The sequence below is a fragment of the Clytia hemisphaerica genome, unplaced genomic scaffold, assembly GCF_902728285.1.
Source record: "Clytia hemisphaerica strain Z4C2 unplaced genomic scaffold, Clytia hemisphaerica genome assembly, whole genome shotgun sequence".
NCBI classification, from domain to species: domain Eukaryota; kingdom Metazoa; phylum Cnidaria; class Hydrozoa; order Leptothecata; family Clytiidae; genus Clytia; species Clytia hemisphaerica.
In genome coordinates, this window is record NW_027104338.1 from 1977697 (window position 1) to 1990714 (window position 13018).

The 13018-nt window shown below is 34.1% G+C and overlaps 2 protein-coding genes across 3 annotated transcripts in view; both read right to left on the minus strand.

Moving 5' to 3' along the window:
• The window catches only part of LOC136817941 (frataxin, mitochondrial-like), a 65449-nt gene that overhangs the window by 31559 nt on the left and 20872 nt on the right, over positions 1-13018 (minus strand). Inside the window, exons 2-7 of one of the 2 annotated variants that reach the window (XM_067074286.1) lie at positions 10427-10572; positions 6800-6867; positions 5933-6053; positions 5037-5064; positions 4102-4168; positions 2870-3108 (exon numbers count right to left, since the gene is read on the minus strand). In XM_067074286.1, coding sequence (XP_066930387.1) covers positions 2955-3108; positions 4102-4168; positions 5037-5064; positions 5933-6053; positions 6800-6867; positions 10427-10558 — 570 coding nt within the window. In that variant the 5' untranslated portion in view covers positions 10559-10572 and the 3' untranslated portion in view covers positions 2870-2954. Of the gene's footprint in view, positions 1-2869; positions 3109-4101; positions 4169-5036; positions 5065-5932; positions 6054-6799; positions 6868-10426; positions 10573-13018 lie in introns of those variants that run through there. The other variant, XM_067074287.1, reaches the window with a different exon arrangement.
• Positions 8087-9649, minus strand: LOC136817917 (collectin-11-like). Its single transcript, XM_067074257.1, has 4 exons — positions 9560-9649; positions 9391-9462; positions 8701-8866; positions 8087-8446 (listed from the first exon to the last, which is right to left on the minus strand). Exons 2-4 carry the CDS (start codon positions 9443-9445, stop codon positions 8164-8166), a joined length of 504 nt encoding a protein of 167 aa, XP_066930358.1. The 5' UTR covers positions 9446-9462; positions 9560-9649; the 3' UTR covers positions 8087-8163.

A 13018-nucleotide genomic window follows, 5' to 3' on the forward strand; every position in this document is an offset into this window, starting at 1 on the left:
ACAGTCTGCCAGATTTAAGTTGTTTTTGCAAGGTAAAAACAGTATGAAGCAATGTTTTTATTTGAGAATAAGGGATTGCAAATCTGTTAATTGTGTTTGTTTCTCATTTTTGATTATATCTTTCAACTCCAAGTAATTTTATTGTTATTTGGATTTTTAACATTTTTTTTTGGGCTCAGCGTCATAAAAAATCATCAACAAGCAAAGTTCAGCCAAAAGTAGGACTCTAGGGGGTAATCGGAGAAGAATTTCCAGGGGCTATAACGGCGTATTTTTTCATTTTTCCAGGAGGTAAAAATTGATTCTAAAATTTCTAGGGGGTAAAAGACTGAATTTTTTAGTTCTTCCACCCTTACTTTTAAAAGGTATGTAAAGAATTTCTGATATACACGTTTTTTATAAGGACAAACTATATAACATTTTAAGGCTTTGCAGACTCTAAAACAACCGACTTCTTAGGAAAATGGACAAAAATGATAAGAACATGTTAAGAACATTTTTAGGCATAAAACATCCACAGGCTTCAAAAATTTTGGATGTTCTCGTCAAACAACCGTGTACATGTTTTTCTTTTATAAGCATAACGTTCATAAGCATATGCAGGCTCAGTTTTTGGTACCTAAACAATGGCTCTATTGTTTGAGAACAATAGAATGCTAAGCATAATGCGAGCCTGATGTAGTGACAGACACTTGCTTATAAAAAAAACAACCGTGTACCCGTAACAGTTACCGTATCACCCATATCACCATATTAGACGGATTATAAACGATACAAGTCTAATTCTAAATACAATTTTGGCAACTGTAAAAAGCATATTTCACATAACCCAACAACCTGCATTATCGCATTACCGTATAGTTATAATGTTCTAGCACGCAAGATGGAAACTTGAAATCCAGAAATCTTGGAGATATAAAAACAAAACTGAAGATTTTTTTTCATTTTTGTCGGCTTGACCCACCACATAAAGAAAAATGAAAATTCGTCCAACTTTTTAGAGAAGAGCTGACCGATATTTTTCGTTTGAAACTTGATTAAATATTTGACTGAAAATATTGTCAGAACGAAACTTTAGTCGCTGGTTTTTTTTTAAATATAAAATCTGTTCTGTTAGCAGCAAAAGAAACCACCGGGGAAACGAAAAACAACAAAAAAGACTTGACTGACATATTCGGCTCCCTGAATATTTTCTTTCAAGAACCAATAACTGAGCCTAGGTTTTTCGTCATTTTTAAGCCAAAAACTTTTTAATTAAATGAAATAAATCAATCCTTCCAAACATCTCGAGTAAAAGATTTAATAACAGAAGCTGCTTCTGGTTCATTTCGGTCTCAACAGAATACCATCATCAGTAAAAAAAATTGTTGTAATGAAAATTAGCTATCGGCAAAATGTGCAAGTTTGTAAAAGAAAACTTTTTAATTTCCATTTTGATTAATTTCTTCACTTGTGTTATCTTTCTTGCCGAAATGAGTCTCGAGCGAAGCAAAGTCTAATTAACAGAGGTAGGCGACGTTTTTTTCGTTACATATCGGGGGTAACTAATAATCGTGAGACAAATAAGTATTAGGCAACTTTAAAACTCTATTTCATTTTTAAAAAACAAGTGATACTTTTATGGACCTACCTGTTTATGCATTTAACACATATATAATTGATATCTACGTGAGCGTGACCATTAAAAAATCATTCAGAACACAAATAGTGACGATCTATTAAAATTAGTTGTTTGTTTCTTATAAAAAAAACACGTTTAGAAACCAAAATTTCATGCTCTTGAAATATTCTTTCATATTCAAGAGTTCGAGAGCAAAAAAACATATCTCATCAAAAACATATCTCATCAAAAAATTCAGTAATTTTAAGAACATTGATGTATGCTTATTAATAGTGATTCTTATAGATGCGTTTTTTGAGTCAACAAAATTTTTTTGCAAAAATCTGTTTGAACCATCTTTTACCTATGATGGTACCTTACTTTCCTGCAAAAAATCAGAAAAAATTAATGACCCAATTTTCCACAAAGTCCAAAAAACACATTTTTTAGCCGTTTTTTGGCCCAAATTTGCCCAAAAATTATTTCCCAAAAATCGGGCTCCGTGACATTCGAGGGTTTATAGTTATGCATCTTTGTGCAAAAAATCGTAAAGAATGAAAAAGCCAATCTCGAGAAAAGCTAATACCTAAGTAATTGATAATGTGCTTATAAAAAAATATCGAATTTGGCCAGTTTTTTCTATAAAAACACGCCAAGCAACCAAAATTTCATGTCGAAACACACATATTCTTTAAAAGTAAGCCCTCCTGAGCAAAAAAAACATATATCTCATAAAAAAAATTGAGTTATTTGACTAAGAACATTGATGTATGCTTATTAATAGTGATTCTTATAGATAAACATGCGTTTTTTGAGCCAACAAATTTTTTTTTCAAAAATCTGCTTAAGCCAATTTTTACCTACGATGGTACCCTACTTTCATGCGAAAAATCCGTTTTTTAGCCCAAATTTGCCCAAAAAAATTTGTTTTTGAAAATCGGGCTCCGTCACATTCGAGGGTTTATAGTTATGCATCTTTGTGCAAAAAATCAGAAAAAACTAAAGAGCCAATCATGAGGAAAGCTAATAACTAACGAACGAACGGACGAACGGACAAAGGTTAATTTATAGGACCTCCACCGGGGTAGGTCCAAAAAAACTAAAAGCATAATATGTAAAGAAAAATAGTTTGATATAAATTACATCGCTTGATTACAAATTTCAAGAGCAAAATAATATTCAAAAATTAATTATCTCCTTTGCTTTGAACTTGAAATGTTCTTTTAATTTTTAATGTCAGGAAATTCACCAAAAACGTGATATGACGTACTATTATATCACTTTCTCCATCCAATCAAATCACTCCTTTTTTGCAGTATATCAAAATTTATCCAATCAAATTTCACTAAAATTGTCACGTGTTACGTGAGCCGTGATTTAATTGGCTAAAATCGACATCCCGTCCAAGGACATCTGACAGTTCATTGGTCAATAAATCATGAAGAGTGCGTTCAGCTTCATGACTATATATCCAGGTATTGTCCATGAAATCATATCGTTTCGGCCCACTAAAAATAATCCGTTCAAAAAAGCCTTGGTTTATCAAGAATAAAAATTTATTTTCGTGCTTTGTGCTTTGTTCAATTTTTCAGTGATACCGTAGCCCTGATTTAGAAATTTTCGAAAGTTAAACTCGAGAAGGTGTTTTTTGTTCTTAGACAGTGCAATTTTTTCGCCATTACCGTGATTTAAGACAGGTGGCAGAGCTTTGACTAGCATTTGCAGTGGTTCATTTATTGTTGGCACGTAGCTAGGCCGTGGTTAGGTCGATAGTTTATATCTAACTCAGATTATTTGAGGGAAATTGAATGGTTAGTTGTGCGTTGAAAGACATTATGCATGTATGTATTTACGAGATGAAAGGAATTTTAAGGGGTATGCATGGGCAGGGAATAACTTTTACTGGGTAGATATTTTGTGAGCATAAGATTTTCATCACCTTACTAAAATATGAAAATAAAGTCAATTAAAAAATGATTGTTTTTCGATTAGAACCAGATCGATAGCTGATGTTATGGAGAAAACAGACAAGATCGAGAAGCAATAAATTGCACCGTGCATTGATTGTGACACTGAAGGAAGAATGAAAATCTTTTTCATATGAGAGACATATCCTAGACAATGCCTATGCATCAAAAGTGTGCTTTAAAGACATCGACGAAGTTAAGTTTCAGCCCAACTGGATGGTTAAGACAGATTATAAGATTAAACGTGACGGAAAACTATATGAGTGCATTGAGGAGAAGTAGGTATTGGATGAATCATGGGGGTATTAGTTTGTGGATAGTGATAGGTAAACGACGAATTGCCGTCCATACGTACAAACAGTACTGTCTTTATATCACTATATCTCAAATACATCGATCCAGAACTTTACAGGCTAGAGCTGTAACACAACACGATATCAGCCTATACAGCTGATATTTTAAATTAAAACCATTGATAGACCAATCAAAACCACGTAAACAATAGTCATAAAGATAAAGAAAATACAATCATACCTGACTGGTGACGATAACCAGATCTGTCTGTTTGGAGTTTGTTTGTTGATTACATAAATACCATGCTCTGAAAAAAATGACGATGGAAGAAAAAATGAAATCAATTAACAGCTCACCTCTTAGATGGAAATATCCTTTTTGCAATGAATGCCTAACCTTGGCGAGAGAGAACACACGGAGCTTTAAGACTAACTGTAATTTGAAGGGACGAGATGGAGTTTTACAAGCTCTTATTTGATTTGGTTGGTCGTTAACCAGTAATAAAATAATTGTGTTACTTTTTCTAAATAACGCCTCATTTTCATTACTTCAAATTATCAATTATTAAAGTATCTTATAAAATATCCATCTCATCTGGACTGGAAGGGCATAATAAACATTAAAAAAATAAAGTTTGGCGAAGATCAGTAGAGAAAATATTCCCGTACCTCTAGTCGGGGAACTAGTACCTAAGAACGTTTAGATTGCACCCCCCCCTTTTTTTAATAGGGGGATGCCAATTTTTGGGGGCCTTTGTAGGGGGGAAGACCAAGATTTGCCTAAAAACTAGGGAAGATGGGAATGTCTGATAAGGGTCTGATAAGATAGGGGAGTTAGAAATTTTGATCAACTTAATCAAATACAAATGGTCACAGTCTATTTTCAAGTAAAAATATGCCATCAAAAAATACCATCAAAACACAAAAGTGTGTATCATGTTATTAAAAAACGCTAGTTATATTTTCATATTGTGAAATTGTTGACTCTTGACTGTATACATTTTGTACTCTTTGATAACTTTAGTAGCGCATAGAGTAAGTTTAAATTTTCTGCAAAAAAAGGGGGGGGTAAGGTTTCATTACAGAAGGGGAGATGGGTATATAGGGGGATAAAATAAACCTTTGCATATTATGAAGTTGTTATTAATTTCAAAGATCGAACATGCAGACACTTACGTCCAAGATTGACAGTCATTACACCATCCTGAAATACAATAAAAACGTTGATGAGGAGATGTAGTTGACAACTATCGATACGGATGGACAGATAAACGCTTTTTTTGTACTATTTTGGATAAGGGTCAAATATTCTTAAGAAATTGCCAAAATTGAGGGTGAAATATGCTTAACGTATTCTTTTTAGACTTGACTTTTTTTAGAAACATGAGAAATGATCAATTTGAGAGTTTTGGACAATTGAGTGAATTTATCTCTAACAAAAGGAGCAGTTTTTTCTGTTAACCAAGTACAAAATGACTGTATTCTTATCAAATTCTGTGAAACTCACCCTATAGGGTATTTTAGGGTATTTTAGGGTATTCTTACGATTTGGCCAATTTTCACCCTGATATTCTTATAGAAGATATTCTTATTAAAAAAAGCCTTTAAACGGAAAGTCTCTCACCAACCCATTCGCGAAACCACTTATAGGGGGCTAACTTAATGATTTTTTCTCTGTCAGACCCGTTTGCTTCTGGAAGTTACATATTTTATACTGACGTATAAATATGACATAGTTTGAAATGAATTCTATACGAGTTTAGGCGGAGTCCTTTTTATAGCACTTTCATCCCCTCAAAGTTCAAATATTTTCTCACTTGTACAGCCATGGTGGGGGCTCAAGGACAACAGGCTTTTCCAGGAAAAAATCGTATACCCCTTGTTGAGGAGGTCAATTATTAATAAACCTGAAATTGCCTGGAATTCCAGGGGGTTACAGCGTTTCCAGCCACAGAGGGATGGACCTCCTCAACAGGGGGTATACGGTTTTTCTTTCTGGGAAAACCCAATCAATGCTATGGGATTATTTCGGTCTAAAGGACCCCGTAACACCACAATCAATTTGAACTTACAGCTAATATGCAATCATAGCCTTCATCAAAGAAGCCTTCGTCAGCCAGATGATCGAAGTGATCTGCTAAGTCTTCCAATGTATCACTCACTATGTCTGTGTATTCAACTAGTGACATTGATCTATGAAGTGATTGAAGAAAATAATAAAGATTAAAAAGCGCTTAATGAAACTGTAATTTTACGAAGCTAAGAAATCTCATTCTGTTAAAGAAGTTACAGACTAATTTTTTAAATACACCTTTTCGACCGTAGTCGCGCGGTCAAGCGCATGCCACTTTGATATTTAATTTACAACCCTAAACTCGATCCAATCCTTTTTTTACACTTTTTTCTATTGTCTTTAGGCGCGAAAAAAAGACTGAGACGGTTTTAGGGTGGTAATGCCCGCGCGACAATTGGCGGCTACAGTCGAAAAGGTGTATTCGGGTACAGGAAAGCGAGAAACGGAAAATGTTGATGTCTGTAATATGAAAATTCTCATGATAAAACAGGTGACGCGGGAGAACTTTAGACGTTTGGATGCCCTCCTGACGCCAAACTAATTTTCAAATTTCGGGGATAGCTTTCACTTGGTATAATCGGCAAGGAAAGGCTTAAGAGAAACAAGTTTTTAAAGGGATTATCAGATGATTTTTTATATTTGGCTTAGCGTTACCTTTTATGGTCCTAATAAACACCTCCAAATTTTTGACCCAATTATTTTCAAGTTGAGATATTCGACTTTGAATTTTCAAATTTCTACTTTAAAACAAATAGAAATTCAACGTAAAGACTGTGTAAAGACTTATTTTTAGAGATTTAAAGCCAAATATCAAAAATCATTTGATAATCCCTATAACAGAAAATTGAACGTGTATTACACATACTCAGAATGACATCTCCTGATGAACCCTTTATGTGGATCGATCAGTCTTGAAAGTCTTCCAGAAGGTTCCTAAAATAATCAAATTGAAATAATTCAGTTTCTGAATTTTCTGACCAATGCCTTTGGGCAAGATAGTTGAAAGTTGGATAGGTTGGTGCGAAAGAAAACTCGTTTGATGGTACCATAATAAAAAAACACTTAAACATTATCTTAAAGGGGAATTAACGTTTGAAATTTGTCAATAAACTAATGACAGGTTCATAAAGGTTTTGTTTTGATCTTTCACTTGTTTGCAGGATATCGTTGCGTAAAAAGGTAGCTTCAATTTATCTGACTCAGCATGAAGACACTGCCTAAAATAAGCTCCTTTTTATTCCCGTAGAAAACCTTTAAAGATCTCACTCAGATGGATTCAAAAATATATGGTCTATAAAGGTTTATTCTTTTCTATACCGAATAAGCGCTGTTGAAGTCTTTACTTTGTTACCAGTAGCGTAGCCAAGACTCAAGAGGGGCGCACAATTTGTGTAGGAAGGCAGATTTTATGACACTGTAATTATCTACTCAAGATAAAATCTATGAAGCAAGTAACTTCCACAAATCCAGAATTTAGCCCAAATTTGGCTAAAGCCTTTTCTTTTAAAAATCTTGAAGTCTTACATTTTAAGGATTACAATTTCGCATCAGTGCAAAAAATCAGGAAAAAACTAAAGAATGGATTTCACACAAATTTGCCAAAAAATACCAAGTCACTCGCGAGAAATGCTCATTTCCCTAAAAATAACAAAAGGGAATTTCCCCAAATAAGAAATTCCGATTTTTATGGTCAAAAAAAATTTTCCTAAAAAAACAGCTTGTCACTTTTTAGAAAACCTAAGGTCCAAAAACCACTTTTTAGGCCCTTTTTGGCCCAAATTTGCTCGAAAAATTAGTTTTTCGAATATCGGACTCCCTTTGATTCAAACATTACAATTTTCTACATCTTTGCAAAAATCAGAAAAAAAATTCGTCAGCCACTTTTTAAAGAGCCTGCCCTTTATCTTTATGCGAAACATTAGAAGAAACTAATGAAGCAATTTCAGCAAAGTCTAAAAAAATCTATTTTTAGGCAGTTTTCGGCCCAAATTTGCTTCCAAAAATTATTTTTCAAAAATCGGGCTCCGTCACTTTTTGGGTACTGCATAACAATGCAGAAAATTAGAAAAAAATAATGGGCCATGCCCGAGAAAAGCTGTTAACTAATGAACGGACAGAAGAAGGGATGGACGAACGAACGGACGAACAAAGGTTAAATTTAAGGACCTCCGAGGTAGGTCTAAAAATATTTTTCAAAATAAACGTCATTAAAAGTACAAGAGTATTCTCCTAAACAATTACATCTTGTGTTGTCCTGGAGGCATCGATCTCGCAAATATATCCTCGTTTGTGTTTCGAGAATGAACAACGGAGGTCGTTCAAACAAGGTCCTGCTTTATGGCTGGCAATGAGTTCCACACAATCCTCGTTTCCATTGTTGTTTGGTTCTTTGGGGCACCATTTTTTGTAACCAGATTTTCCACCGAAAGCGGAAATACCGGCTACCCATACAAAGGTCTTTTCTTTTTTAATGTCGTTTAAACCAACCCATGCAGACTTAATTTTCATTTTCCTGAAGTAAAAAAAGTGTCATTGTAAGAGTTCTACCATAGAAGTGTTTTATATAAAGTCAAAAAAAAAGTCAAAGTCTCTGAGAAAGTGAATTGAAGCAACCGAACTTATTGAATTCGGAAAATATGCCAGTTTTATACGAAACCTCATACGAAAATCATTTCCAAAAGTATGGCAAAACGAACTAGCGAGGCCGATGAATGGAAAAGTAACTCGGAATTTTCTATTCGCGAGAAGACAAAAGTTCAAACTCACTTTAATTGAGCAGCCAAATAAGCATGATCATTTGAGTTTGTGATGGTAGCAAGGTTTCCACCACAAGCTCTGCATTTCTTTTGTGCATTGATCCATGTTTCTGGTGTCTTGATGATGCGATAGGAAGATGTGTACACTCTTGTGACTGTCCTTACTCTCAAAAGGTCTGCAATATAATGAACATTAAATGATCGATATCGAATGAGAGGAAACAATAGATCATATCCTGTCATATCGGAGTTTTTGATTTTTCTAAAAAAGCGACAATGCATTGTGGGATTGTTTTGAGAGTATTACAATAGAAATCTCTTAGGAATGAGGGAATTCTAGTGTAATACTCCCGAAACAATCACACAATGCATCGCTTATTTAGAAAAATCTGAAAACTCCGATAAGATCTATTAGAACAATTTAATACGTGGAAGAGCATTTCCAGAAGTTTTCCAAAGAAAGTTTCGAGGAATAAGGTAGAATCAAAGTAGTATTTAACTCGGTCACGTTTATATAAAATTTTTCCATTTGTCCTGGAGGATCTATTTCCAAGAAATCAATCCTCAGAAAGTACGTCCATCCCATGTATGGATATTGAATGGTACAGCCATACTCATGGTTCTGGCATCATTTCTCAGGAAAAAGAAAGGAAATGGTAAAAGAGTTAATGAAAGGTAGTTTAGGAACAAAATAATTTACTGGTCGCGCTTGCACAAGCCAAAACAGCGAATAAAAACGCCAAGGATGTCTTCATTTTTCACGATCTTTTGCCTGAAAAAGAAAATCAAAATAAATCTCAGGCATGAATAACATAATGGTCGATGTACCATTGAAATTGAAGTAAAGAAGTATTAAAAACACTGCTTACCTTTTAAATTTAGATGACAGAAAAAAAAGCGATGAAGGAATGATTTATAGATTCTTTGCACCACACTTTATATAGGTTCTCAGCCATCTTTGGAAAAACACTGTGCTAGAGACTTGGTCTTGTTCAAAACAATCCTTATATGGTCATCTCTAACTCTCCTTCAGTGGGAAATTGAAATTCTCTTCCTTTCATTTTCTTCCGCATTAGTTATGTTGTAATTCTTCTTAAAGTTTGTGTATTTTGATGCAAATTTACCACGTGTGTTGTTCAACAAACTCTCCTTCTGTGGGAAATTGAAATTCCCTTCCTTTCATTTTCTTCCGCATTAGTTATGTTGTGATCCTCTTCAAAGTTTGTGTATTTTGATGCAAATTTACCACGTGTGTTGTTCAAATACTTTTTACTTGCAGCCATCAACAAAAATTTCAACAAAAGGTGTGATTTCCAGCACAATTTCTCAAAACAGGAATTTTTTTCTCGGGAATGTACATCTTAATGAATGAATGACCTCGTTTTCAATAGCAAAAATGCATAACGCATTAAATTTCATCATTGATTGTTGATGTCCCATGTCAAAATGAATGAATGTCAAAAAACCGAATTTTTTTCTAAAATCGCGCTCCGTCACATTTTGGACATTACCATTTTGCATCTTTGTGCGAAAAATCAGGAAAAACTAAAGAACCAATCTTAGACAGACGGACAGACGGACAGACCTCCACCGGGGTAGGTCCAAAAATGTAGGGGTAAAATAAAACCGTTAATTCCCCTTTAATAAACTTCACATTACGGCAGTATAATATGAAGACCTGTAGATACATGAGAAGGGGATCAAGTTTAAAATACACAATAGATTATCTTCCTTACCTGAATAACATTGCTCATCTGAAGGTTAGAGGCTCCTCGTGCAACAGTAGAGTTTGATGAGTTCCATATTGTTCTCCTCGCAACATTTCGTAAAGATCTTTTACAAAGCAAACAGCTATAATTTCTTAACATAGTTTATTTTAGTTCTAGAAAAAAGGGGATATAATTATTTTTTATTGAAGAGTAGAGTAAGTCGTTATATTTTCCAAGCAGCACTCGATCACACTTCAAATTTAAATTAAGTTGCCAGTTGGCCACCCTAAAACTCACATGCGCCTTAATCAATGGATAGTTGAATACATTTGTTGGTTGGTGGTATACAAAGAGCACTTTTCATTGAAAAACTTTTCAAAGAGTTTACAAGTTTAGCCTAGAGTAAACTTGAGGGCAATTAAATAAAATTTTTGTTTGTTATTTCAAAATCCCTAAGTCAATCGATACAACATTCTACCCAGTTTTGATGTAAAAACAGTCAGAGAGCCCTTTTTTGGAAAGTGCCCTAAAGTGTGTCCCTCATTTCACTTATTTTTAAAGGGGCTTAAGTCTATCTTCATGATTTTGAGAAAATGGTAATTGAAGTTCTCCTTCCATTCAAAAGCATTTTTGAGTCAAAGCTTGAATTTTAAAATTTTTCTGGGTTGATTCTAATGACCTCTACAGCCACAAAACATATAAATTGCATACCAAAATGAAACAGATAATCAATAGCACCAGGATAGAGAGAAAAGACAATCTCAGTGAGTAGACAAAGATAAAATTTAAACTTTTAGGATACAAATGGACTTTTGGCTTTAAAAAATTCAAAATGGTTTTTTATCAAACTCTCAAAATGTGATTTTGAGTCTTTACCTCAAAAGCTCCATGTCAGATACATCAAAAGAAAGTTAATGAGCCAAAAATTCACGAAAACAAAAACTTAATTTTCACTGAAATGGACTAAGGCCCCTTTACATAGAATTCACAACCCCCCCTGAGCTTGGGGGGTTAAACCATTTTGGCTTGTATTTCAATATTTTGCTTTGTGCAGGTTGGCGCTACGTTTTTAAAATTTAGCTGGGGCTATTTTCTTTAGCCCCCCTTTGAAAAAAGCTGAGGGCTGGATTCCTCTCTCAAAGTAAAAAACTAATAAACGGTCACCGTGATTAATTGCTAGTTTTATTCCATCTGATAAATTCATAAGTGTGAGTTCACTTTATATATAATTATATAACTTTTCTTTAAGGCTTCACTAGGGTAGATCGTCAACTACCATTTTTAGCATGATGTCAAAAAACTCAAAGTGTAGTATTATTTTGTGAAAATTTATTCTATTGTAAGACATTTTGCGCAATTTTTAACCTCCTAGGTCAAAAATCCAGCATTCCCCAGGGGGGTCTTTGATTCGCACTAAAGCGAAAAATGAGTAAAAATGGCATTTTTTGCCCATTTTAAGACTATGAAAGCCCAGCAAAGGGTCAAAATGGTTTCTAAATGGTGTCTTGTACTAATATTCAACATAAAAAGACTAAATAACCCCAGCAAAATCGCTCACTGTTTCAATTTCAAGCTTAAAAGGCTGATTTTCTCCGATTCTGGGTAGCAAAATGCATGAAAGCAGCATCTTTGAGGACCCACAACTTTTAAACTTTTTAAGGTACACACTTGAAATTTTCAGTAATGAAACTCTTCAGAGAAAGCTCCTGGAAAAATCAAACTTGAGTTTTCAAAAATTTCCTATAAATCCATAATGGCGCCCTAGAAATTGAGTTTTCATGCTAAATGCCCATATTTCAAGCTAAGACTTGGTTTTCTCAGGCTAAAATCTCAAAAATGGTTTCAAATGATGTCCTGAAATTTTTTGGTGTTGAAAGTATTCTGGAAATACTCTTGGAGAACCAAAATGGTTTGGGTAAAAATTTGCCCAAGTCTGCCATTATGGTATTGCATTTCCCACTAAACTGCAATATTTAGAGTTAAAGTCTGATTTTCTCAGGCTAAAATCTCAAAAATGGTTTCAAATGGTGTCCTGAAATCTTTGAGTGTTGAAAGTATTCTGGAAAAACTCTGGGAGAATCAAGATGTTTTGGGTTAGAAATTTGCCAAAGTCTGCCATTATGGAATTGCATTTCCACTTAAAACGCAATATTTAGAGTTAAAGTCTGATTTTCTCAGGCTAAAATCTCAAAAATGATTTTAAATGGTGTCCTGAAATCTTTTGGTGTTGAAAGTATTCTGAAAATATTCTAGGAGAATCAAAATGGTTTGGGTCAGAAATTTGCCCAAGTCTGCCAATATGGCACTGCATTTCCTACTAAAACGTGATATTTAGAGATAAAGTCTATAATTTTCTCAGGCTATAATCTTAAAAATGGTTTCAAATAGGGTCCTGAAATCTTTTGGTCCTGAAGTCTTTGAAAGTATTCTGGGAACACTCAAGGAAAATCACAATGGTTCACAATGGACATATATATGCCAAAGTATGCCATTATGAATTTTATTTCTTTAGGAAGAACACTTAAAATATTGTGTTTTAGAATAAAATACAATTCCATAATGGCAGACTTTGGCAAATTTCTGATCCAAACCATTTTGGTTTTCCCAGAGTATTTCCAG